Genomic DNA, 24619 nt, shown 5'->3' on the forward strand with positions numbered 1-24619 from the left:
AGAGGCTGCTGGGTCTCTCTTGGGGATCATGTTCCTCATGGCAAAAACAGGATCCTGCTGCAGAAGTTAGATGCCAGAGGTATGAGCTACCAGCTCCTTTTCCATTGCAGCATGGCTAGAGGAAGTTGGTGGGGAACTTGGCTGTGTGGCTGCTACATGGAGCTGTGGGTTTCATGTCTGCTGGGTTCATGGGGAAGTAGCTGTGTTTGCACCTGGCTCTCCAAAGGATGGGAAGAACTTCAGTCTCTCTACTACAAAGCTGATTATGAGGAGGCTCTAAGGACAGCATGGAGGTCTCATGGAGATCTTTAGGATCCTTTCCTCTTCTACTACAGCTCTTTTCAGCAAAGCAGTGAAGAGAAAGATGCTGTAGGGTCAACTTCAAAGGAAGCTGTTGGCTGAGGCAGAGGGCTGCTGCCTTGGGGACCTGCTCTGCCTGTCTGATTCGGGCTGGGAGTGCCTGCTAAAGCTTTCCCTGTGACGTGCTATTTTATAGATCTGCCTAGAAGGGAAGAGGCCACACTCTGCCTTCCCGAGTTCTCCTGACTCCTGCATCTCCCCCCAAGGCATCTGTGGTATCCTCCTACCTGCTAATCTCCTAATTTCCTTTTAATCCATGCACGTGCATGACTTTGCAAAATAATCCCCTTAAAAACATACTGTATAAGACACAGGTTGGCAGGGCAGTGGGACCTAGCAGGAGGCAGGACAGGAAGCCTGCAGAGAAGTTGTTTGCTTACCGGTTTGCCGTCCAAGCCAATAGGGCCCTGAAATAAAAAAGGAAAAATGATGAGAAGTGCTTTTCCTGGGGTGTCTGTCCATCTGCCCCAGGAAGCACTATGTGCCACAAGACTGCACGGACTGGGGTGAGGTGAGGTGACTCTCCCTGCCCTCTGGCCAGGTCCTGGCAGGTACCTGGCCCACTGAGTACAAGCCCAGATTCCCAATTTCTCCAGCAGGGACCTGCTCACTGTCAGCCCATTTCAGCAGCAATGCTGGACACAAGAAGGGAAGAGAGGAGGGATTCATAGGCAATTTGCAAAAAGCCCTCAGAATTTAAAATCCTAAGGTGTCCAGTAAACTAGTTGAAAATCAGCAGTTTTCTCAAGACTTCAACTTAAAAGGGCATACACCTTTGGGGAAGAGGCATTTTTGCAAGTGATAGAATAATAAAAGTGTCCCTGGGAAGAGATGACACGCAGCTCAGCACATGCTGAAGGTACTGTTTGATGAGAAACAGGCTCCACAGAGCGCTGTCCCACTCGGCACTTTCTCATGAGCTGGGCTGATTTGTTTTCTGCTCCTCCAAAAGCCAAAGACCACAACGGCCCGGAGAGATCTGCTTCTCCTCAGCCCCGGGGCAGCTCACAGCCCCCCTTTCCGCACAGGGCAGAGCCGCAGAGCCTGGTCAGACAACTCAGAGGCTGCCAATTCCTCCCATTTTCCAGGCATGAGAGTCTCCCCCGCAGACCTGCTCTGGCACATCCAGTGTCCTGGAGCAGCAGCTGAGCTGCCTGGCGGGAGCAGGGATGTGGGGGGTGTTTGCCTTAGGCTCCCTAGTTGTCCAGGATAAATGCATATGAATAAATAGCAACCGTTTGAGTTCTCCAGCAGCCTCAGTGCTTCAGAGAGTGCTGCCAGCAGCTGTAGGATTGAAATGAAATTTGCTTTGTCCTCTCCTGGGCTTGTTCTCTGTTCCCTTGCCCATCTGCAACAGTGTTTCAGAAGAATTCCCTCTCATGTTTTATGTACTCTCCCTTTGGCATGACCAGGGTGTTCAGCCCAGCACAGTCCCCAGCTGACCCTCACCATGTAGGGCCCCCTTTGGATCCCAGGCACTTCCTGCTATTGGAATATCACCTAAAAGCTCAATTAAGGTTGGAATTTCATCTACCTAGGGGTTATTTTCTTTTTGGGGGGATATTTCTTAGGACGGTTTTCTTTTATCGAACAGATCTGGCTTCACCTATGTTATTTTAACACTTGGGGTTTTTTTTAAATTAATTTCCTTCTGGAGTTGTGTGGTTTGGAGTTTTTTCCCCCCTAAGTATCACTTAAAAGGAAAAAAAAAAGAAAAACAAATGAAGAAAGAATTACTTTTTCCAGTGATATCAGATCAGGTAATTGGTTTCAGGAAGAAATGATGAGATACAGCAGGCACTAATGAGGCTTCCTAGTAACATCACACACCCGTACCTCATAAATTAACAGTTACACTTACCGGGAATCCAGGAAAACCTCTTGTTCCAGGCTGTCCCTGGGAAGGATGAAACAGAGACAGCAGTTTAGAGGAACTGAAATGAATTTTGATAGACCCTATGTCCTCTCTACAGAGCCTTTCCTCTAGCCTCTGACCAATTATCCTAGGACTCTCTGAAGAGACACCTAATTCTCCTCCAAGGGGAAAGTGTCTTGGGAAGGAGGGGAAATCTCTCATCCCCACTCCAGCTTGTGTAGGGCCAAGAAAATGCTGGAGCAGCTCCATTTTGGACTGCAAGCAGTTTCCTTGAAGTTTTTACATTAATTAAATGGGTGTCCCTAGCCCATATGCTAGGCTTTTGGAGTATATTCCAGAGGCTGAGCTCATTTTATGGCAATTCTTGCTGCCATAAACCGGAGGCGTTTAATGCAGGGTGCTGCTCTGTGCAAGACAAGCCTCACAGATCACTGGTGTCTAAACACAACCATCCCCCTTCTCCTCCTCCCCTAATCTCAAGTCCCAGGACATTCATTTTCCTCACAAATAACTCTGGAGAAGAGATGATGTTTTTCTTTTCTGGTTTTTTTTTTTTTTGGTTGGTTGGTTGGTTGGTTTTGGTTGTTGGCTTTTTTGGTTGGTTGGGTTTTTTTTGGTCCTCTGAAAGCTAAGAGAAAAAGGAGAGTTAGGCAGTGTGACGAGAGGAACATGAGCACCAAGTCTTTTCCCCACCTCTTGCTAGCTAGCCAGAATTGGCTACCAGTTTGGGATCAGGTACAGCAAACACTGGCTTGGGATGTGTTTGGCAGCTTCTTCATCACCCACTTAAAAACACCGAAAAAAAAGAAAATGTCCTGGCTGTTAATTTTTCCCAGTTCTTCAGTTTTTGGGACCCGTGACACCCCAGGTCACAGTGACCGTAGATTTGTGGGTATCCAGTAAAGATACCACTTCGCTTAGGGATTTTCAATCTCAAATTAAAAAAAAAAAAAAGTTAAAAAATGTGTGAGCCATGTCAGGAAGCTTATGGTCCGTATGGTCCAGACTTCAGCAGATTTTGAAGCACTCATGTAGATGGAAGCAGCAGGATGAGGTAAATCCTGTACCATGCTCATCAGGTGACCATTGCGGCGTCTTGCCTACCCTGAAAGCTATGCTACAATGCCAAAAAGCCCAGGTTCCTTATGTACTCTCCCATTCTGGGGAAGAAAATGCTTTCTTCAGCAATTTGAGACACCACGACTGGACTGTTCAAGTCCCACAAGGGTTTCCCAGGAAAGAGCTATAAACAAGGGTGCAACTCTGCCTTAACCAGAGCGATCCCGTGTGGTGATGAGGGAAGGGAAGGGGAAGGAGGGCCTGCTGGGCTGTGAGACTGAGGTTTGCCACAGTGAAGCAATAAGTATCCTTTGGGAGAGACCTCAGAGCTACACTGGCAGGGAAAACCTTTACCTTCAGGTTACATCTCCTCCCTCTATCTGCAGACTCAGTGAATGTTTAACCTTGCAGAGGATGGGGACAAACAGTCCTTTTGCAGGGTTTGAGGGATGTGCCCATTCCACAAAATGCCTCATGTTGCACTGGCAGTTCTGGGTTTGTACACAATGCTAGCAGGAACTTATCACATTTGCACTGGCTTTTTAGTTCTGCAGAGTTGAACTTGGTCAGCTTTGCTTTGCAAGATACATAGAAAACCACCTGGTCCTGTTGGCCAGTGACCAGGAGGGAAGATAGGCTATAAATTAGAGGATCTGTCCACCGCTGGCTTCTGAAAAGGCAAGAAGCAAGAAGAGCCTAGCCACAATTCATTAGTTTTGGTTCCCGGTTGGACACTTCCCCGGACAAGAAGTGCTAAAAAAAGAATTAGGGAGAAAAACCTGGAAATGGTGCAATTTGGCTTCCTCTGTAGACTACAGACTGTTGCCTCTTTCTCTGGAGGACAGCAGCGTGATTTGCACAGTATCACGCCAAGACAACAGTTCAGCAGTGAGTGATTCCAAGAGACTGTTTTTGTTGGGTGGCTGCTTTTCCTTGTCTTCTTTTTAAAATGTTGATTGTATGAAGAATGTAATCCTGGGAGCTGCCAAATCATGGAGACTGTCTGTTTCTGCCACTATCGCTGCACTGTCCCTCTCTGGCCAGAAGTTAAGCAGCTCTGAGCTTGAGCAAAAACTTCAACCTCCAAACAAAAATCTGGAAACTATTTGTCATCCCACGTCTTTCCGAGTGGCCCCTTGGCCAGGGTTTCCGTGTTTGTCTTCAGTACTCAGCCATCCTTTTGACCTATCACCAGCTCCCCAGGAAACTGGATCATCTTCACAGTAGGCTTTGCAGCGGGAAAAGTGTGGAATTGTGCCAGTCCTGGCATATCAGGGCTTTGACTGGTGTAGGCAAAACCCCATTTTAGATACCATTTGACATCTAAATTTTCTGCTGCTTTGAAGATGCAACGTGTTCTGCACTTTCCCAAACCACAGCAAAGGCAGCAGCACCAAAGCAGACATTAAAAACTGTTCTGCAAACCAGGCATGTGTCCTTCAAGAAAACAGTGATCCCTGTCTCTCTCTGCAGGACCTACATGGACAGGGACTGATGGCTTTTCACTCCGATTATTGTAACTACACTGTCCAGAAGGCTGAGAGCCACAGCCTGGGAGAAACAGCAAAATCCACAGGACACCCTCCAAAATCTGCTGTTTGTGGAGCAGGGTGGTCTTGCTCAGATCTTGGCATTGAGAGACCTGCCAGCTGTTCCTCCTTGCCTGGACATATGGCTAGGGACCATCTGCTGGGCATATTGTTTGGGTCCTGAGTTTTGGTTCTGTCACTTCTCAAACTCCAGCATCCCAGGCAGGTGGGTCTGGGAACCGGCAAAGCTGTTTGTTATTAGAAACACTTGCCATGGGGCTTTTGGAAAGTTAATTGGAAAGCCAGATGTAGCCAAGTGTTCTCACTGCCTAGGTCTCTCTCACTTGACCTCTGCTGTGAAACAAAGGCTCCAGCGGCCCATCCTCTCTGCAGGTCAAGGATGGTGCTCTTCACAGGTTAATCAAAATCGGAAGTGCCCACTGGGAGGGAGAGAATTGAATCCCCAGGTCTTTTTTTCATGGAAATCTCTGGTGGAGGCTGTGCAGGGATGGAGTGGAGAGGACTGGCTACACCCTCACAAAAGCAGAGGCTTGCCAGCTGAACCGCAGTGTAAGAAACATCCAGTGTTTAGGGCACGTAAACATACTCCAACCCTTCAACTTGGTCATTTTTTATGACCTTATCCTTGCAAAAAGCTTTGTCTGGCTGACTTGTTGCACCTTGCAGGGACACTTTTGCTGGAACAGGATGCATAATCCTGCCTGCACTTTCCTCATCACCCCAGACAGCTAAGGGACTGCCCAGATAGCAGTAAATGTGTTGACAAAGAGTTTTCAAGATTTTGCGTACTTGACAAGACCTCCAAACTACTCGTCTTTGTGAGTTTGCCGCTCATCAGCTTAGCTCTGATCCTGCTCCTTCATCAAAATCAGGGAGTTTGTCCCCTGCTGAAGAAACCAAGGTTGAGATCAGCCAGGCGTTTTCTGCAAAAGTGGTAGCAGCCCTGTTGCAAGAAGAAAGGATGCTTCTTCCTTTTAAATGCAGGAATATGGTTTCCTTGCAAGGAAAGGCTTCCTTATTTGTTCTGGAGAATGAGCTGTAATTTCATTATATATAGTATATAATAGCAGTATAAAACCAAGGCTGGCTCAGTATGGGAACCACATTATACAGGGTTTTTGCTCTTTCCAGCTGATGCTGTGTCTTAGTGCCCCTCCTCAGTCTTTCCCAGTAACCTGCCCACATCCTGCATCAGCCAAAAATAGAGAGAAAAAGCCACTTACAGGCGGACCGCGGGGCCCGATGATAGACATGCCGGCTTCTCCTGGAGCACCCTGCAGAGACACGAGGGAGAGGAAGAGGAGTGAGCAAAGGAGGAAAGGAAAACACAAAGACAATGATACTCCTGTCAAGACTGGGGTTAAATGAGGGTGCCTCAGGTGTGAGACCTTCAGGGCTTATGGGGCAGCTGCCGTTCTGGCCTCCCCCAGCTCTTGCCTCACACTTTAGGAGAAAAGAGATGTCATTTGTAGCCACTCAGAAGTGCCAGAAAATGGAAGCTGCACAGCAAGGAGAACTATAAACACATAAAACACTTTCTGGCAAAACAGAGGTTCTGCCCCATTGCAATTGTGAAAGATGGCCTGAAACCCTTGCTGTTTCCTTACTGTGAGTCCAGGAGGACTGTGTCCTGCAGAAGAAAGAAAAGGAGGAGGGAGGTACTGGGCTTCAGGGAAATTGGAGCTGTGGGCAGCTTGTGTGCTTCTCAAACTCAGCTGAGATGTGGATGAAAACAGAGCAAAGTGCTTGCTGGAAAAGAAAACAGCTGCCTCTCCAGCTCCTTGCCACCCACAGCGTGCGATGGGCAAGACATGTCCCTCTCTCTGGAAAACAGTGTACTCCTGAGAGGCAGCTCCAGAAGTGCCCAGGGCTGGGGATCTTTGGGATGGAGCATCCCATAAACCAAGCAGCCTGCAAGCAAGCAGAGCTCTCTGCAAAACAAAGCTGTGGCCTGCCAAGGACCTAGGGCTCTCACAGAGTGCTTTGGGGAAGCAGGGACAATGGATTTTTTCCACTGTTTGTTTGCATGTATCTGCTGTCCCTTCATGTTGAAAACTTTGGCCAGAGAAAAATGCAAGGACATGCAGAGAAAAAGCAGGATGGCTTCAGGTGGGGAAATCTTAGTCTGTTGGATAATGTTGGTTGGCTCCAATGAGCAAGCAGTGAAAGCAAGGAAGGAGAATATCTCTCCTACCTTACCCTTCCTTGTTGTACTTTTCTCTCTATCTACTATGAAGAGGAGCAAATAGGCCTGGTATGGTAGCGCACAGGTGATACCCCTGTCAGGTGAATATTCATCCCTTTCCTAATTCCTACATATTGTTACTCAGTTATTCACACACCCCAAACACCTCCATTTCCCTGTTCTCACGGGTGGGAAGTACTCACAGCTCTGGGGAAAATACGCTAACACTGAAATGTCAAAACGGGCCAGCAGTAGGGTGCTTTGCAAACCACCAGTTCTTTGTGGGCACAAAACACCAACTCATTACACAGCAAGCAGTCTTTGAGATGGTGTCCCACTGTGTCAGAAATAGAAGCATGCTGTGCCATTTTCTTCCTTGCTCCTGCTTGCACCAGGGATCAGGCTAACCTGGGAGGTGGAGGGGAGCTGCAGGTTGATTAGGTCAAGCAGAGCTGCCAGTGGGGAAGAAAGTCAATGGTTAAAACCCAGGAAGCCTGGAGGGAAGCCCTGCGTGTGCCCGCTGGCTCTTATGCTGTTAGTAAATTGTCATAAACAAGAAACGCAGCGTCTTCAGAGGCTGAGTAGCCTGGAAGGAATTTGGGAAATATACTTGCACTGACACGGAAGATGGGGCAGCCTGGGGGTGTGGAAGCCCAAAGCTGACTGCAGTGGCCATGACTGTGACCAGGGAGCTTGGGCTGGCCCTAGAGGAGGCCCTAGAGTCTAGGGGTGCTACAGGCTATAAGAAGCTGACTCACCTTCTCTCCAGATTGCCCTTTTAGTCCCTGGGTCAGTGGCACCCACCGCAGCCACATGCAAGAGGGTGCAGGGAAGAGAGAGAGAGAGACAAACACAGGCGTCAGCGGCAGGGGCACGCTCTCCCACCCCAAAACCCTGGCTATGGGGTTGGGATGAGCAGGGTGGCCTCAGCTCCTACCCCACCCCTCCTCCTCATCCTCATCATGGGATGCCCGAGCAAGGAGCAGCTCCAAAATACAGCCCTGAGCCAGGCAGGGGATGGTCCCCTTCACTCAGGGCAGAATTATCTGGAAAGGGCAGCTGCTGGTGGCAGGCAGGGGTGCGTGTTAGCAAGCCCACAGTTAGCAAGCCTGGTCAGCGCACGAGGTGGAGCAGGAGGCACCCAACCAGGGGGATGCTGAACCAGAGGAGGACCTGGATAGCACAGCAGAGGGAATGGAAACACCCCTCCTGGCACGTGTGTGGCTTGCAGGGCTGGTCACCCTGCTGCAACAAGGGGAGCCCCTCAGGTGTGGGGCTCAGAGAGAACACTGACACCTGCCAAGGACCATCCTGAAAGCTCCCCCCGCCAAATCCTGGGGGTTGGAAAAGAATGGGGAGGATAAGGCACACACAAGAGGTTTTGACTTACCGGCCGCCCAGGGATTCCCATCGCACCTTTGTCTCCCTGGTAATTAAGGCAAAATCAGAGGCAATTGGTAACTAACCAAAAGCAAGGTTATAAAACAGCACGAATGAAGTGTGCCACAGCAGCAGCTTTGTGCTGTGGTGCAAGTGTCGAGGGATTTTGAGGGGTAGAAAGAAAGTTAAAGAGAGGAAAGTGCATTTGCATGTGCCCAAACCTGTCTTTAAGAACATGTGTGAGCCACCAGTTCATGTGTATATATGACAAACCAGCAAATCTCACAACAGAAATCACACACTGCAATTTAGGCGGCAAAAGAAGGACAAGAGTCTCCAGTCAAACAAAGTGTAATCCCAATTTCCAACACTTCATAAAATCCAGGTCCTGGGAACTGGCTTCCTGAAGTAGCCAACTGTCACGTTTTTCTCTTTCTTGACCAAAGTCAGCTGGGTGTTAGCTACTTATTTATAGAGTTATCACTTTGAAACACAATTCTCTTAGACTTGAAAATACAGTCCTGTCCAGAAGCAACAGAAAAATGTGAGAACACAAGCTGACACAGGAAAAAGCATGTCTGGAAGAAGACATACGAGCAGCTGTGTTCAGTGTCCTCTACCCCTTTGAGTTACTTCCCAGTGCATTGTCAGGGTGTGAACGATCCCAGCAGTGGTTTTGGGAATGACTGTGGGTCAGGAGACACTGGACAGAGCCTCGTAAACACATGAACGCAGGACTGGTGGCAATTTTCTTCAGCCACTTACCTACAAGGCAGTTTGCTGCCTCTTGCAGTTAAATTTAACTATGCAATTAAAAAAAAAACAAACCACCCCCCTCTGCATTCCTGGTCACCAAAACTGAAGGCTGTGCAGATCTGGAAGACAGCAGCTCATTGCTAAAGGATCTTGATGATTATGGCTTCAGCAGTCATGCAGCTTCTGCTCTATATTTTGCAAAAATGACATGATAATAATCTCTCAGTTCTGTTTCCAGCAATGTTTGGGGTTTCCTTATGTAAAACAGAGTTTTCCTGCCCATGGCTGACTGTGTCTGTGGGCACAAACCTGGTTTTCTGGTTTTTGCAGCTGGAGACACCGGCCTCATCGGTGCCTTCCCCCATATTCAGCCCCGGCACATGTGAACGTACTCTGAAATCTCTGGAAAGGGAAGGCACTTCACTATATTGGTTTTTCTGGGTGTACACAAAGGCTCTTCTGGTTGTACAACCCAAACTCCAACATTATTGCCTGGGATCAAACCATTCCTTAGTGGAAGTTTAGCCACTTCCCTCTGTGGAGCTGTTCGGTGTGGGGAGCATTCCTTCCCATGCAGCCCATGTTTTGATAAATTGAAGAGCAATACATGCTTTGCAAAAGCATCCCTTGCAGATGGATCAAACGCTAAACAGCTGCTTGATTTTAAATTTCGTCCATGATATATTATGGGAAACTGCTTTCTTCCAAGGTTTTAGGCGGGTTCTCAGTCCTGCTAATATTTGCCTATCTCTGTGTGCCAGCAGCGAGCAAAACTCCTGGTGTCAGCATCTTGCCCTGGGATTCCTTTGTGGCTGCTGGAAAACGTAACGCTGAGCTTTCCTCTGCTCTTAGTCCCTTAAATGCTGCTTTCCTCCACAGCTGAGCCCAGGCTGATCTCCCTCGTGGTTTGAGGTAAAAGCTGAGTTAATTTCTCCTGGCTCTGCTGTGGCTAGTGCCTGAACAGGAAGAGCCCAAGGTCGGGGCTGAGCCATGTCAGGTCTCCTGTGAGTACCTGGTGTCGGAGTGGTACATGACGGCACCGTATCTGGTATGTGACTGCACAGCATTACAGCCCTCCGAGCAACAACAGCAAAGGGGGAGCTCCCAGTAGGACAGCAAATAAATGCCAGATGTTTATAAGGAAAGGTTGTCTGTGACAGGGAGCCAGGAAAGAGCACTCGTGGGTGGATGATACCATGTAGGTTGGTTACAAAGTCATGCAAAGCCGCCTGAAGCTCCCACATTGGAGCTAGAGGAGCACAAAAGGCAACAAGCAGCCTCTGTCCTGAGTCAGGGGAGAGCCAGCAGCACAGTTTGCATTTCCTTCATTAGGAAACTGCCTATTGCAACTCGTGCAGTCTCCAGGTGAGCAGCAGCCTGGGGAGCAGGGAGCCATCACCAGGAAAGCACAGAGCTCTAACTCCAAAACCCACATTCCTTCCTCACTCACTCATGACTAACTCAGATGCAGATACTGTTATTACAGACTTTTGCATTTGTCCCAGAGTGACTTAGGCCTTCTAAATCTTACTGCAACTAGCAAGTCCCATCAGCAAGAATACTGCACACCCTGCCTCTTCGACCAGACTCTTAAGCTGACAAAGGTATCTTCAAAAGTAGTGTTTCCCACACATAGGAGGGCTCATGGGGATTATGTTACCCTCAGGTTTGGTCCTACAAAGCTCCTGCAGTCCCTGTTCTGTATGAGCCATGTCCTGTTTGCAATACTCTGTTCCACAGCACATTTTCTATGCCAGACTTACTTCTCCCAGTTTACAAACTCTGGAGGCCTCCTGATCAAAGTACTGCCAGACAGAGAGAATGAGGGGATGAGACGGAAAGAATGAAGTACCTACTGGGAGCCCAGGCCTTTCTGTGAGGCCCTGGGACAAATACACAGAAACAGCAAAAACTACCTTCAAACTCTGAAGGGAGGGCTTGATAAAGAGATGAAATCACATGGAAGGGTTTAGGAAACAGAATGGTTAAAAAACTCTCCACAGCTCCTTGACCATCAGCTCTGATTGCTTTGGTTTCCTAATCTCCTGCTTGTGAAGTTTTCTCTCCTTTTGGCATGGCTCTGCCCACAGCTCTCTGCACGGGCTCTGAAGGTATCTGCAACTCCATGGAGAACAAGCTAATTACAGGGCTTTGACTTTCTTCCTTACTTTCCATCTGCTAAATATTATTTTTTCATGTATGGAATTGCTGCAGTTGCCACAGAAATGTTGCATGATCAGAAATGGGAGAGAAAATGTCCATGAGAGGATCTTCTGCTTCGGATGTGGTCCAGACAGTGAAAGAGTCTGGAAACCTCTGGACTATTGCACGATTTCATCATTTCCTTCCTTCCTTTGCCCCTTTTAATCTCAATCTCACCAAATATCTTACGTGACTGCGGGTTGCCCTTGCCTTCACCAAAGCCTCAACTGACTTCACGAATAAGGGGGGGGGAGCATCAGTTGGGCAAGAGGAGAGCATGGAGACCCCTTCTGCTGCTGTGATGTTGCTCATCCACTTCCCTGGCTTTTCTCCTCCTTGTCCTAGACTACAAGCAGGGCCCAGTGCATTTCTAGTGAGAATCTCTGCCCACCTCCACACTCAAGCCAACACCAGCACTGAGAGCTAAGCCCTGCCACACTGCATGCTGTGTTTTGCAAGATGGAAAACAAAAACAGGAGAGAGACGTGAGGTGGTCAGCACTTTGGGGTTGCTCTCCAGAACAATGCATATGACAGTCAGCCAGACAGGAGCCCAGGTCTGTTTGTTCATAAAACCATTGCCATTTTAATCACAAGAAATATGAGGGGGAAAATATTTCCTATGGTGACATGGAGGATTCCATTTGGCTCTTCAGAGGTGAACTTTCGCTCACAGTGGTTTCGCTCACCAGCCATCAGAAAACCAAGAGGTCCTGAATGAGATGAGGGTGCTGCTATCCCAGGACAAATTCCACCTTGGCTAACGACACTCAGTCTGCCTGACTTCCTCTTATTATTTCCATTGGCTGTAGCACTCCTTATGGCCTGTCCTGGAAGTCTGCATGCGGAGGCAGGTTCAGGGGTCGCAATAAGCCAGGATACAGTAGCAAATAATGTCAGCACTTCTCTGGTGGTCTCATGTGTTTCTGCCAGGCTTCAATCTCTCATTACAATATTAGGTTTCTAACCCTTAGTGCTGCAGAGGAAGCCTGGAGCGTGCGTCTTCCTCACCCCACAAGGCACCGACTGCTCTCTGTGCTGAGGAGATGTCTGTGCTGAGCTATTAATTTCTCTTTAATTTCTCACAGCAATAACAGACATACCAACACCACTACCAATTTTGTGCCCACCCCGTCTATTTAATGCCAACGTCTGGCTGCCCGGGCTGGAGTAGGAGGGACAGCCATGGATGGACTCCACTTGCAGCCCCCTCCAAAGCAGTGCTTTCTTCCCAAAACCCCACAGCTAATGCTGAAATACATCCACTTCTGTCCTCATCCTCAAAGCCCCTGGGATAAGCTGAAGGTTTGTGGGGATCAGGGCTTCCAGCTGTGAAACACTTTCAGACCTTTTGGCCTAGAAGGTGCAACTTTTTGGAAGATTGTTGTCATTAAATACGTCTGTGTTCGTATATCTGGGGGAGTTCAGTCTATAGCATTTCAGCTTGATGAAACAGGAAAGAAAATAGGTTGTGCACAGCAACTACTTCTCCTCAGAACGTCATCTGCAAACTGTTTAAGACATTTTTGCATGAACAGACAAAAGATGACTACCGTATGTTTAACTTCTCATGTTCCTCCACAGAAACCCACTATAGTCACTCTATTGTACACGAATATAAACCATTTCCCCTGGAAGGACTGTGCTAGAGACAATATAGGGTTTCTTTATAATCCTGAGAGATACATGGCCTCAGTCCTTGCATTGCTGCTGCTGGTTCACTGTGGGTCTCTTAAGAGCTACAAGAAAATTTCTGCAATAACCTAGCTATTTTCCTGAAGCCTAAATCATCTGCACTGAGGTTTTACATTAGCTAACATTTGAAAAGGAAGCTGTCAACACAATTTTTCCTTGGAAATTGATAGCTGTGCAGCTATACTTGAGAGCCCAGCAGTTCAGCCAGCCTGGGTGAAGTAGCAGGGAACAAGTCCCTCCAGCTCAGCTCCTGCCATGTGTTTGTGATCTGTCTTTCTCTTTTTTGCACACACGTCTTGTTCAGTGTGTGGCACCCAGTGCATGTGAAGTACATGCAGGCGGTTCCCCCGGAGTATGTGGGGCCAACTGGTAACACACAGACACCTGTACCACATGGGTTTCCTGTGTCCCCATCCCTGGCTCACTCTATCTTCCCCTCACAGCTGAATTGCAGGCAAGAGCAATCCCACTCCAATATAGGTCCTGACAACCCACAGTACTTGCTGTTTGGGAGATCTCAGGGTACCAGGACTGCAAAGGTGAAGTTGGCTACCACACCAGACACCACAGACAGGAGACTGTGCCAGTTCATGCCCCACAAACTCTGTGTCAACAGCTTCTAAAACCACAGAGGTTTGGTACTTACAGGCGGACCTGAAAGAGAGGGAAAAAAATTAACAATCATTAATTATTTTAATGTAATAAATGCTAACCAGAAGGACTAGATAAAAACATTGCACCATCTTTTGGGGTTGATCCTGAGGCTGCTCCCATTTGCTGATGCACTTTCACCAACTCTCTGCTTGTTAATTAAGGTATCCCCACAATTAGCAGCTGCTAATAATCACTGAGTGCAGGGCAGCCTCTGACAGCCCTGTGTCGGGAAGGCCATACAAGTCAGGCTCTTGACGCTGTTACACACAATTTTGGTCCTTCAGCACACATGAGTGGGGGTCTTGTTACTTCTGTGACTCCACCTCACATCCCTGCCACCCCTGGGGACTGAAAAAGTTGAATCTAGGGAGGCAAGAGCCCCTTTGCTGCTAAAATTCCTATGCACTTCCCACCAGCATTGGTGATCTTGCAAAGGTGTGAAAAGGTAATTAGGAAACTACAGCTATTAAACGTATCAGGTATCTTTTCTCTTTAATACAAGCAAATTTTCCCCTTTGCTTCTGCCTATGTTCCAATAGAAGCCAACCTGCCCTCTTGGAAGAAATTCCCTGAAATCCTTTGGGTTTCTTTTATTTTGGAAAGCTTTTTGGAACCTGCCAGTGTGGAGTGCTGCAACTCCCTTGTACAGAACAGTTGTACAGTATATATCAGGGCTTAAAGAGCATGCTTCTTTCATCAGTTCCCAGAAAATTCCTCAAAATCCTGACAGATATTGTGTGTGTGGAAAGAAACCCCTGGACTCACTATTTTGTGGTTTCCTCTCTGTGGGAGAAGCAAGACACACCATACAACTGTCAGGGGCTTCTACATTTTCCATACTTTATAGATACTCTTGTTTTCTTTTTTTTTCTCTATACAGAGTGCCAAGAATTAAGGTTAAGCAGTATAACAGGCGAGCTGACAGATAACAGGCAGCAGCCTCCTCCTTGCACGGGAGGCGGATGTCACAGTGAGCACCTGCGGAATACGTCGTCATCCTGAAAATGCCCCTGGCTGAAAGTCCATAAAAGAAACCGGAGACTCTGGATGAACAAACGTTTTCCACATTGGAAATCTCTCACTTAGCATGACTCTTTCATACCAGGGGCTTCAGCAAATGGTTTGGCTATCAAGCTTTGGTGACCTAAAACTGCCCTGTCAAATGCCACTGTTAGACACAGCTTTCATCGTGGTTCATTTAGAAGAGGTTACCTCTAAAGGGTACCTTTGGGTTAAAAAATAATAAAGCTTAGCACCTTCGTGATGACTGACAGACAGAGCTAAGGTCAACACTCACAGCCAGAAGGCTCAACAACTCAACTCCAATCAAATTTAGGACAGGATCTCAGGGGCGACCCAGATTTGGTTGGTCTGGCAATTGCCCCACAACCAGTGTTGATGCTGAGGTCAGTGTCCTACTTGGTACATCAAGTCTAAACAACAAAAGAGTTCCTCATCAGAGAGTTCATTTTGGAGGGCAAGGTCAGACTCACATCCAGGAATCCTAATTTATGCCAGACTGGGAGAAAAAAAAAAAAAAGAAAGTTTTCTGAGTCTGGCTTGGATGACAATGAAGTTCTGTGAGAGAACTGTTCTGGAGAGATTTTGTTTCACAGTGAGCGCCCTGTCACAAGGTCAATGCTTATGGCTTGCCAATACACGGACTTTATTTCCATTAGTAACACTGCAGACCCTTAATAACCCGCCTACCTGCCTGCGTGGGCTTGGGGCACTCACGACTTGCATGAGCCAAACCACTGAGCTAATATTAAAAGAAAAACTTAAAGACGAGCAAACCCTGAGCCATCCCTGCCCTTCTAGCCCCAACACACCCAGCCAGCAGCACAGCCTGTAACGGTATTGCTATTACCACTGCGAGAAAACATAGGCTCTTGTTTGCTCCAGAAGCTCTGTCCACAGAGCGGAGTAAATCAGCACTGCCGGCAGCTCTGGGCCCACCAGGCCACACACCCCACACAGATCAAAGGCAGGAGGCATAGTGGAGGCCCATCTCTGTTATATGCCCTCTATAAAATTAATGGTTCTGTGAAGGGGGGACTGCACAGTCTTGTGTAAACACACATCAGGGAGCTGCAGGGACAGAGTCTTGGCTGCAATAAGTCAATTGGTAGAGACCATCCAGGGACTGGGCTTCAAATGCCGGGATTGTCCATGTGATCCAGGAGAAAGCGAAGCCCCCAGACAGAGTCATTTCCAAAAGCAACATCATCTTACATGGGCTGGAGGAGGAGGAAAAGGGAGAGGAGGAGGAGGCAAGATGTCTCAAAGACAGCGGGGAGGGAGGAGGTGTTGCTGGATAAGCTGTTGCAAAGCACTGGGGATTTTACAAAGCAAAATAAAGCTTCAGCAAAATGCACTGGTCATATTCGGTCCCAGTGATAAACAAGAAGGTGGAGCAGAGGTTCTAAAGTGTATTCTTAATAAAACAAGTAGTAAAGGCACATTAGAGGAAAGAGCTGGCAAAGGAGGACAGGGATATGTGCACCTCCACCCCCAACTGCTCCAACCATTGGTGGCCAGGCTGAGCCAGCCCCTCCTGGGCAGTGCACTGGACTTGCTCCTGGCCAGAGGTCTGGCCTGGTCAGGGACGCTGACAACTCTGTAAGCCAAGGGGGAAAACTCACAAGTCCACCAGGCTGCATGGGAGCCTTCACAAAAGCCACCTGAACTGCAACAGAGTCACCACAACACCACTGCACGTTGTCCCTCATGTCACCAGTGTCCTGCATTCCCAGCCAGACTGGGGCAGCTGTGTTGAAACAGGCCTGCTTGCCCCCAAGTGGGCCAGCTCTTGATGGTGGTGAACTCCAAAGAGCTCCACAAACAACCAGGAGCCAATATTATCAACAGCCACAAGTACAAATCACGCCTCTGGGCGTTCCTCCTCTCCCTGCAGCAGGCTCTTTTGGGGTGAGATAGTGGTGGTACTGCACAGGAGAAGAGCTAGATCCCCTTTCCCTACAAACAGTCAACAGAGAAGGGACAATGAGTCAACAGAGCAGAGATCAAAGCTACCGTGAACGTTTCTAAGCCCATTCCATAGCTAAGCCCGGGCAGCAGACAGACCCAGAGCTCTCAGACCACCAAATCCCTCAGCCGTGCACAGACAGAGAACCCCCATTTGTAATTAGCACCTCCAGATGCCGTGTGTTTTGAACCTGATCTTGCTGGGCCTGGAGCGATGCTGGCGCTGGCACGCGGGCTGAGCACGGCCGTCCGCCCACGACGGGCAGCTCAGGAAGCCTCTCTCCGTGCCGGCGCCTCGCTGGAAGGCACCGGAGGGCTGTAAGCACTGGATCGCTGTTTATCCAGCTGCAGGGCTCAGCGAGCAGCGGGGGACGGAGGAGGGGATGGAGCAAACGTGTCGGGAGTGGATGAGTGGGAGGAAGCAGCGGTCTCCTGCAAAGAGGAGACCCCCAGAGCACCTTTGAAACTGAACATTGAGAAAACAAAGAATTCTTGTAGGGGTACCCAGGGTCCCTCCAAACATATGGCCTCTGGAAATTAGCACCATCTGCACTGTCCCTTCTCAGCTGCTCTGGTTTTCATGCAGACAAGCTTTCCTTAAAGCAGCTCTGCCTTCCCTGTAGTCCAAATGAGTAAATGGGCAGCCACGGCCTGCAGATAGGCTAAACCCACCTTACTGCAGATACAGAAGGGACACACCTGCGATGAACAGCAAGGCCATGCCACAGAGCCCTCTCCTCACCTGACCTTCCACATGGCCCGTTCAACCAGTGACTAACGAAAACAGAACTATAAGGAACCCTTTGCTCTCACCCACACAGAGAGATAAAAAGCCACCCTCCATGCTGTACCCTCTTCAGCCTCACAAGAGGGGATGCTTAGTTTTGTTAAGTGGGTCATATTTATCCTAATCTGGAAAGTCCCGTGTTCCAAAATAGCAGATGTTAAAAGATGGACGTATTGGAGCAGGTCAGTTTGGTAAGAGACCTTCCGCTGATGGCAGAGATATCCTCCAGCTTGAGAGACAGCAATGCTCTCTGGACCAAAAGGATCATTGAAATGATCCCATGCATTTAAGGGCATTTCCTGCTGTCTGGAAAAATGTCCATTCTAAAAAGGCTCTCAAATGCTGGAGCTTTTTTTTTTCTCTCTAATTGCTTGGATTCAGGCAGTACAGTGCCTGCAATGTGGGTGTCTTCCAGCCTGCTCCAAAAGCTCACACACAAGGGATTTTTTTCCCCCTCTTTAGCTTACACAAGATGAGGAGGACAGAGAGAGAACATGAAGACATTATTGTTGCTTACTTGGGTCATTCGCACTACACACTCTGGCAGCAGGGAAGATGTAAACATGTAATCCATCCCTGTGAGGAAATCCAGCCATTTCACAGACCCAGAAGGCAGCCTTAGCAAGTTAGAGAGATACAGTTACTTCCTGACATTCAGGACTATGTTAATTGATAATAAGATAGCTGTGGCCAGGCAATTAGTTATGAAAGGCTGATTAAAATGTCAGTGGCCTGAGCATGACCTTATCCAGGGTGGCCTGGATCCCCTCGTTCCTGGCTCCATGAGTGTCCAGTGCAGAGTGATCCCATTTTGGAGCAGGCAGACCCCAGTTGGGTGCATGGAGCCCAAATGGTGGCTTGGGCCTGTTTTAGAGACTGGCCACGCTACAGTTTTCAAACAACACACCCACAGTACTCATAGCCATGAAGAGCCATTTTCCCCATCTCCATCTGGGGACAAATGATACAAGGGGAGGCAGAGGGATGTTAACTTAGAGAGCTTCATTATTAGCTGCAGGGGAAATTAAAGACAAGAAAAATCTTGAAAATAATAAGAAAAATTTTAAGCAACAGTGACAACCCAAAGCACAACCTCCAGAAATTTTGCTTCAGGTGTTGTCAGCAGTAGCAGCCAATCTGAGTTTATAACTCACTCCAGAGAGTGCGAATCCCTTGCAAAGGCCAGGCCCCTCCGTCCCCAGAACACTCCCCTCTCAGCTACACCCTTGCAGAGTGGCAAGAGGTTCTTCAAAGGATTGCAGCAATGTTGGACGGCAAAAGGGCTATCAGGATTTCACTGCCAAAAAATCTGACCAACGCTAAGCTGAGGCACCAGGTTATGCCAGTCATTCAAGCTCGCCTCCGAAATCAAACCCATGACATCACCGAGACTCGGCAGTTAATATCAGCAGCTGTTGAGGATAAAAGTCGCTGCTCAGGCACTCTGAGCATCCCAGCACACCATCACCACCACCAGTCCAAGCCAAGGAGAAGGCCACAAGCAGAGCACCGAGAGAAGTCCAAAGGATGCCATGAACAAAGTGAACACCGAGGTGGAGCCTCACAGCAAAATTAACATGATTAGGCAGCAGTCTCAAAAATAAGAGAGAGGGTCTGATAGTGGAATTTAGTTTAGATTCCAAGTGCATCTCCAAGCATCTCTGCTTGTTTTAAGAAATATCTGTAAGGACAATGGGAGCCAGTGGGCCTCCAGAGCCAGAAGAATCTGATGAGGATAACTGGGGCCATTGGCATAACAGCAGGCAGCCCATTAGGCAGATTAAAGTGCTTAAAGACAAGGGTTGAACAATAGGCAAGCAGAAATAGTCTGACAAACATTTGGGAGAGCCCCTTGTGAAAACAAAGGACAGGAAAGGGTCAAGAGCAGATGGCCCACACAGTGCTGGCTGCACCAGGACAAGCACAGCACCTCGGGCGCTGCCAGGGGAGAGATGCTGGGATGGCCAGGGCTGGGCAGCAATGCTCGTTTTAGGCAGGCATCCGTGGGTCACCAAGCTCTTTCCAAGCAGCAAACAATCGCGTTTGTCCCTGCCATGCTGAAGCACTTAGCGTCACAGAAAGCAGAGAAGGACCCCCGGGGTCAGCTCCCCCAGTGGGTTTTCATGCTTGGAGGCCCCCTCAAGGTTTTCCAGTAGCAGTGCGGACCCCTGGACAGTAAATTGAAACCTTATGGTGGCAGGCTCATTCCGCTACACCACCTTCTGCTGAAGAGCCCACGTGCCCCCAGGCTACAGCAAACCACCAGCCCAAAACTGCTGCTCTTGACTATCCCCTTTCTCTTCCCCTTCTGCCTCCCCTGAGCAAACCAAACAGAGATTAAAGGATTCCTGTGGAATGACAGTGACACGAAATCGAGGAGGGAACATCTTCAAAGCAACCAAAGGAATAAAAAGTCTCTACCTAGCCCATTTGGGCAAATATTTCTCTAACCTGTTGCTGTCCTCTGGGGATGATGACACTGCATGCTTCCCTAGTGATCCAGTCCAGGCGATACCCAAGCCCTGATTCATAAGGCCATATTTATTATCTTTCTTAGAGACTACCCAAAATTTCCAGTGTTGTTGTTTAAGTCAGTCAGTGACCTCTGATGCACAGCAAACTTGAAGAACAGATTTTTTTATTTCCCTCCTTCTCGCGGTTACCTCTTATGCGTTTGAAGTCTGCTGTCCTGTTCCCCACAGTCTTCTCTTGCCTTTAGACTAAACAAAACCTAATTCTTTCAGTCTCTCTGCAGAAGCCATGTTTTCTGGACCTCTGGTTGTTCTCGTTGCTCCCCGTCAGTGGCCCGTTTGCACCTCGAAGTGTAGTTCTCAAACAGTAACCTGGTCTCTGGCTCACTGCAGGAGTCAACAGCACACAACGTGGTGAAGGCAGAAGACACACTGTCTATTTACTTTATCTGCAGGGTCTTACAGAGGGACACGAAGTTCCTCCCTGTCACCACCTCTGCCTTGCCCTTATGTTCTGACATGTCACTTGTCCTTCACAAGCCCTCAAAGGCTCAGAGACTTCTTCAGGAAGTTGGTGTCCTTGTTGTCTGGTGTGACTGGCATTCATGCTCCAGTGAGAAGGAAGGTCTCCTGACTCACAATGAACAACTCTAGCATTTTCTTGAGTGTCATTCACAGGCCCACCTGACCCTAGGCTCTCAGATTTTCATCTTGCATACCCATACATTTTAAATCCTTTCAGCTTTACTTTTCTCCTGTCTTGAATTTCGGCTTGCTGAGGAGTTCGTTATTTTCTTTAGCTGATCCCTTCCTGTAGCTCCTCATGCTTCCAACAGTTTCCCTGCCAGGTTGCTGAGTTTCCTCAACTTCTTCCCCAGCTCCTGCTCTCCAGGGGCACTACCCCACCAATTCTCCAGCTCCTTCTGTGTTTTTGAAATCCACCTCAAATATCTGGACATTTCCAGAAGCACCTCACAACTCTTAGCTTGAAGACACACGTGCCAGTGCAGCAAGCTACCACTCCAACAAAACCCTACTCTTGGCAGAGTAGATGTTTGATAATCTCTCTGCAGTTCCCACCCCACATTCGCTAACACATCCTATTCCATGGCAGGACTAAAAAGGTGGTGTCTGAAAACTCTGGAGATCCAAACCAGTTTGAAAACTGCAGTTGGTTATTCAGGAGAAGTCTGACATTCCTCCATCGAGGAGCTGGCCACTTCTTCAGCACTCGGCCAGGCCCTGCACAAGTCCTACTCCTCAGAGAGCCTCAGAATTAGGAAGGAACAACAGGGGAAAAGTGGCCAAAGTAAATCATGACTGGGTAAAGCAAAAACCAAAATCCATGGCGTTTTTACTTCCTGCTGAAAATTGAAATCTCTCTCATAATGTGGTTGTCTGGGAAAAGCAGAAAGTTGAACCTTACTATATCTAATAATTATTTAAATAAATTCTCTGATCATGCACTTAAAATGCAAATGACACATTTTATGTACTTGTCAAATTGCGTAATTCTTTTTCGTCCTATATCATTTTTGCAATTAGCAGCTGATTTTAATAACTAGTGTGCTGTTACTTTTTTCTCCCCCGAATTCTTGTTATTCTTCCCTCTTTTCCATCTGCTAACTCTTTTCTTCTTCCTTCCTCCTTCCAAAATACTTTGCAATTTTTATAACAGCAAATTCTGTCACCTACCCAGGGACGAACAAAAGGCCATTGTGTTCAATTTATCTTTTAATAGACTCCTTCCTCAAATACCTTACGGACTGCCAGTACTGTCTTCCAGACCCTGTCTCACACCCTTTTGAGTTATGAAAATGTTTGGGAGGGTCTTTCCTTTCGCCCAGACATTTTTCCACCCAAGATGATTGATAGCTCCCAGTTACCACTAATTACCCTATCAGCAGTTGGACATGAGCCTAAGCCACAGCACTCTTCCTCCAGAGGCCAGCAATGCATCCCTGTCGCTCGTTATCCTCTTCTTCAAGGATGGAACAAACTGACTAATTAGAGACACCATAAATTCTTCCTTCAGGCTCCTTCCTGATGCACTGCCTTGCTTCCAAACAGAGCATGTGGAGGAGAGTGGGGCTGGTGCTAGTCCCTTCAAAAGGAAAAATGTGATGGAGTTTACGAGCCTAAGTGGGTTTGCTCAGCGTGTTTTATGGCGCAGGAAGAGGAGAGCATTCATTCACTCATCCAAATCTAGCTGATGCTTTCTTAGCACGTCTCGAACTCGAGGAGGCTGGCTTCGCTTGGCTACTCCAGCACTGGGCTCTGCCTGGTGGGAGCCAGGCTGGGATAGCTGCACATATGGAGACAACCCGCACTGGCTCACAGGGACGAAGGACTCACGGCTTCCCTTACCTAGAATGAACTGAGCGTGCGGATCCCTTCCCTGCCGCCCCCAGTGCCAAAACCAGATGCTCTGCAGAGCACACACTGTGGAGAGAGCCATCGAACTGGAAAGGCAAAAAATAACCCCAACCAACGCTGTCTCCCTCAGAGCACGGTCTGGAAGGCACCTGTATTCTCTCATCTTCTCAACATGGCAAATTTGACTCAGTAAGTTTGCTAAACTCTGTCAGAACCTCCATCTTGTTTGAGACTAAAAGATTTTTCTTATTTAGGCATATAGGTTGTTAGTTTTTAAGGTAGCGAGAGATCCCATTATAATCTCAAAAAGAAAAGAGAGCACAATGAAAATGGAAAAGACATATTTTCCCCTCTCCCCACGGCAGAGAAAAAATAACTTGGAAGAAACCCAAGCAAGTTTAGAAACCAGTTACTCTGAAGCTCTTCCTCCCAGACAAAAGGAAAGGCCCTGAGGGCATAAGGGGAAAAGGGCATTACATTTAGAGAGAAACTTCTCCAAAGTACATGGGGTGTGTGTTACACCTGGTAAATAACTGTTGAGGCTTCTCAGCCACCACTAAAGAGGTCCAAGTCCTACCAAAACAGGAAATCCTCACTGTTCTAGAAACAAAAGAGACCAAAGAGGAGGAATGAGGACTTGAGGTCTGCAGCAGTTTGCTGCAGGGGAAAGGCACATGGAGAAACCCATGTAGAGGAAGGGGGAATGGCTGAAGGCATGCTAAACCACATGGGGCTGGGGATAGTGCATGCACCACACCAGCCCCCAGTCCAAGAGCCACATGTTTGTAGCTTCCCTTCTTAGAGGACTTGAGAGGCGCTTCCCATCACTGTCCCAAGAAACTCCAGGACCCTGCCCATTAAGATAGGGGTTAGTGCAATAACAGAGCATGGGGATTTATCCAGGATGGCTTTGGAATTCAAGGAGAGAACTATTCACAACCACACCTGATAACTCCCATCTCCTCCTTTTTTCTCAGAAAAAAAGCATTTTCCATAAGCACTCAGGTCATCCATAAGCAAAAGATCCCTAGACACATTGGGATAAACTAAAAAACATGAGGCTACATCTTCCAAAAATAGATGTATTTTTTTTCCCTCTCTCCTTTCTTTCTGTTTTTAAGCCCACATTAGATCCCATTGCACAGGGGATGGCAAACAGCCTTGCCATACCACAGCTTTTCCCTGGGTTTCTGACAGGTCCGAGCCAGGTACCTCACTTCCTGGTGAGCAGAGAGCTGAGACATGGCTCCCTCGCTGTGGCCAGGGCAGTGCCAAAGACCCATAAGCTCTGTGGGCTGCTTTTGGGGTTTCAACCCCTCTTTCATCTGAGTGGCACTTGTATATAGTAGGGTTTAAGGGGAAGTTAATCTGTAGGTAATGGCTGCCTTTTTGGGAGACATAATTACTCCCTCTTTGCTGCCAAAATTACTCTAATAAGAAGCTAATATTTAAAAACTAAATAAAAAAGGATAAAAAAAAATCCCAGCCCATTGTGTGCTTCAGCTTAGGGACGAGGCCAACACACAACTCCCAGCAGCTGCCACTGCCTCCAGCAACATCTCCTCCCTTGGACAGCAATGGCAGATGACAGAGGCGAAGGCCAAGAAAAGAGCAGCCACCAGGATCTGGCCACATCCACCCAGTGCCACATTCCAGAATCAGATTTGGCCTCTGTAAGACCCCTTCCCAAAGGCAAAGCAGCCCCATGGTCCTCTACCTGCTGCTGGTTGAGCCACATGGCAAGGGGAGCCTGGTGTGGCTGGGATAGCTGGGTGGTCCCCAGTGAGGCGCGCACACTGCCCGGAGCAACACCAAATCATAATAAACAAGTCCCTCACACAAAGCTCTGTCAGTTCAGATTCCAGTTCAGCTGATATAATCTTCACCTTCCCTTTGAAAGAAGGGAAAAAAGAAAAGCAAAAAGAAAAAAAACCCAGACATCCTAAGGGAGAGGAGTGAGGCAAGCGATGGATTGATACTGCTGCCCATGTGTGTCTCAGCCCCCCCCACCCCCGGCGTGGGGAAAATGTGCTGTTAATCAGCCTCCCCTCCCTGGGGAATACGCTGATTTAATTACCTCCTGCTTGCACAGTCCGTCTGTGATGCTGCTCACCCAAGACATCACATGAGGAAGAAACGGACACTGAGCTGCAGCAGCCAGGCTGGAACATGATGGGCAAGCAGAGCAGGAATCATCGCGGCCCCGGTGGGAGGAGTGAGGGGGTGAATTGGTCCAGGGAGCCTGTGCGAGCGGGCTGCCTCCCAGTCCCACGTGTACAAG

The 24619-nt window shown here is 48.2% G+C and overlaps 1 protein-coding gene across 17 annotated transcripts in view; it reads right to left on the minus strand.

Moving 5' to 3' along the window:
* The window catches only part of COL13A1 (collagen type XIII alpha 1 chain), a 94373-nt gene that overhangs the window by 52425 nt on the left and 17329 nt on the right, over nt 1-24619 (minus strand). For 16 of the 17 annotated variants that reach the window (XM_017826094.1, XM_017826093.1, XM_017826090.1 and 13 more), the window contains exons 4-9: nt 13709-13716; nt 8421-8456; nt 7789-7815; nt 6069-6119; nt 2222-2257; nt 741-767 (exon numbers count right to left, since the gene is read on the minus strand). In XM_017826094.1, coding sequence (XP_017681583.1) covers nt 741-767; nt 2222-2257; nt 6069-6119; nt 7789-7815; nt 8421-8456; nt 13709-13716 — 185 coding nt within the window. The remainder of the gene's footprint in view (nt 1-740; nt 768-2221; nt 2258-6068; nt 6120-7788; nt 7816-8420; nt 8457-13708; nt 13717-24619) is intronic. The other variant, XM_017826082.1, reaches the window with a different exon arrangement.

This window comes from Lepidothrix coronata, unplaced genomic scaffold (assembly GCF_001604755.1).
Source record: "Lepidothrix coronata isolate B3197 unplaced genomic scaffold, Lepidothrix_coronata-1.0 Scaffold124, whole genome shotgun sequence".
Classification (NCBI taxonomy): domain Eukaryota; kingdom Metazoa; phylum Chordata; class Aves; order Passeriformes; family Pipridae; genus Lepidothrix; species Lepidothrix coronata.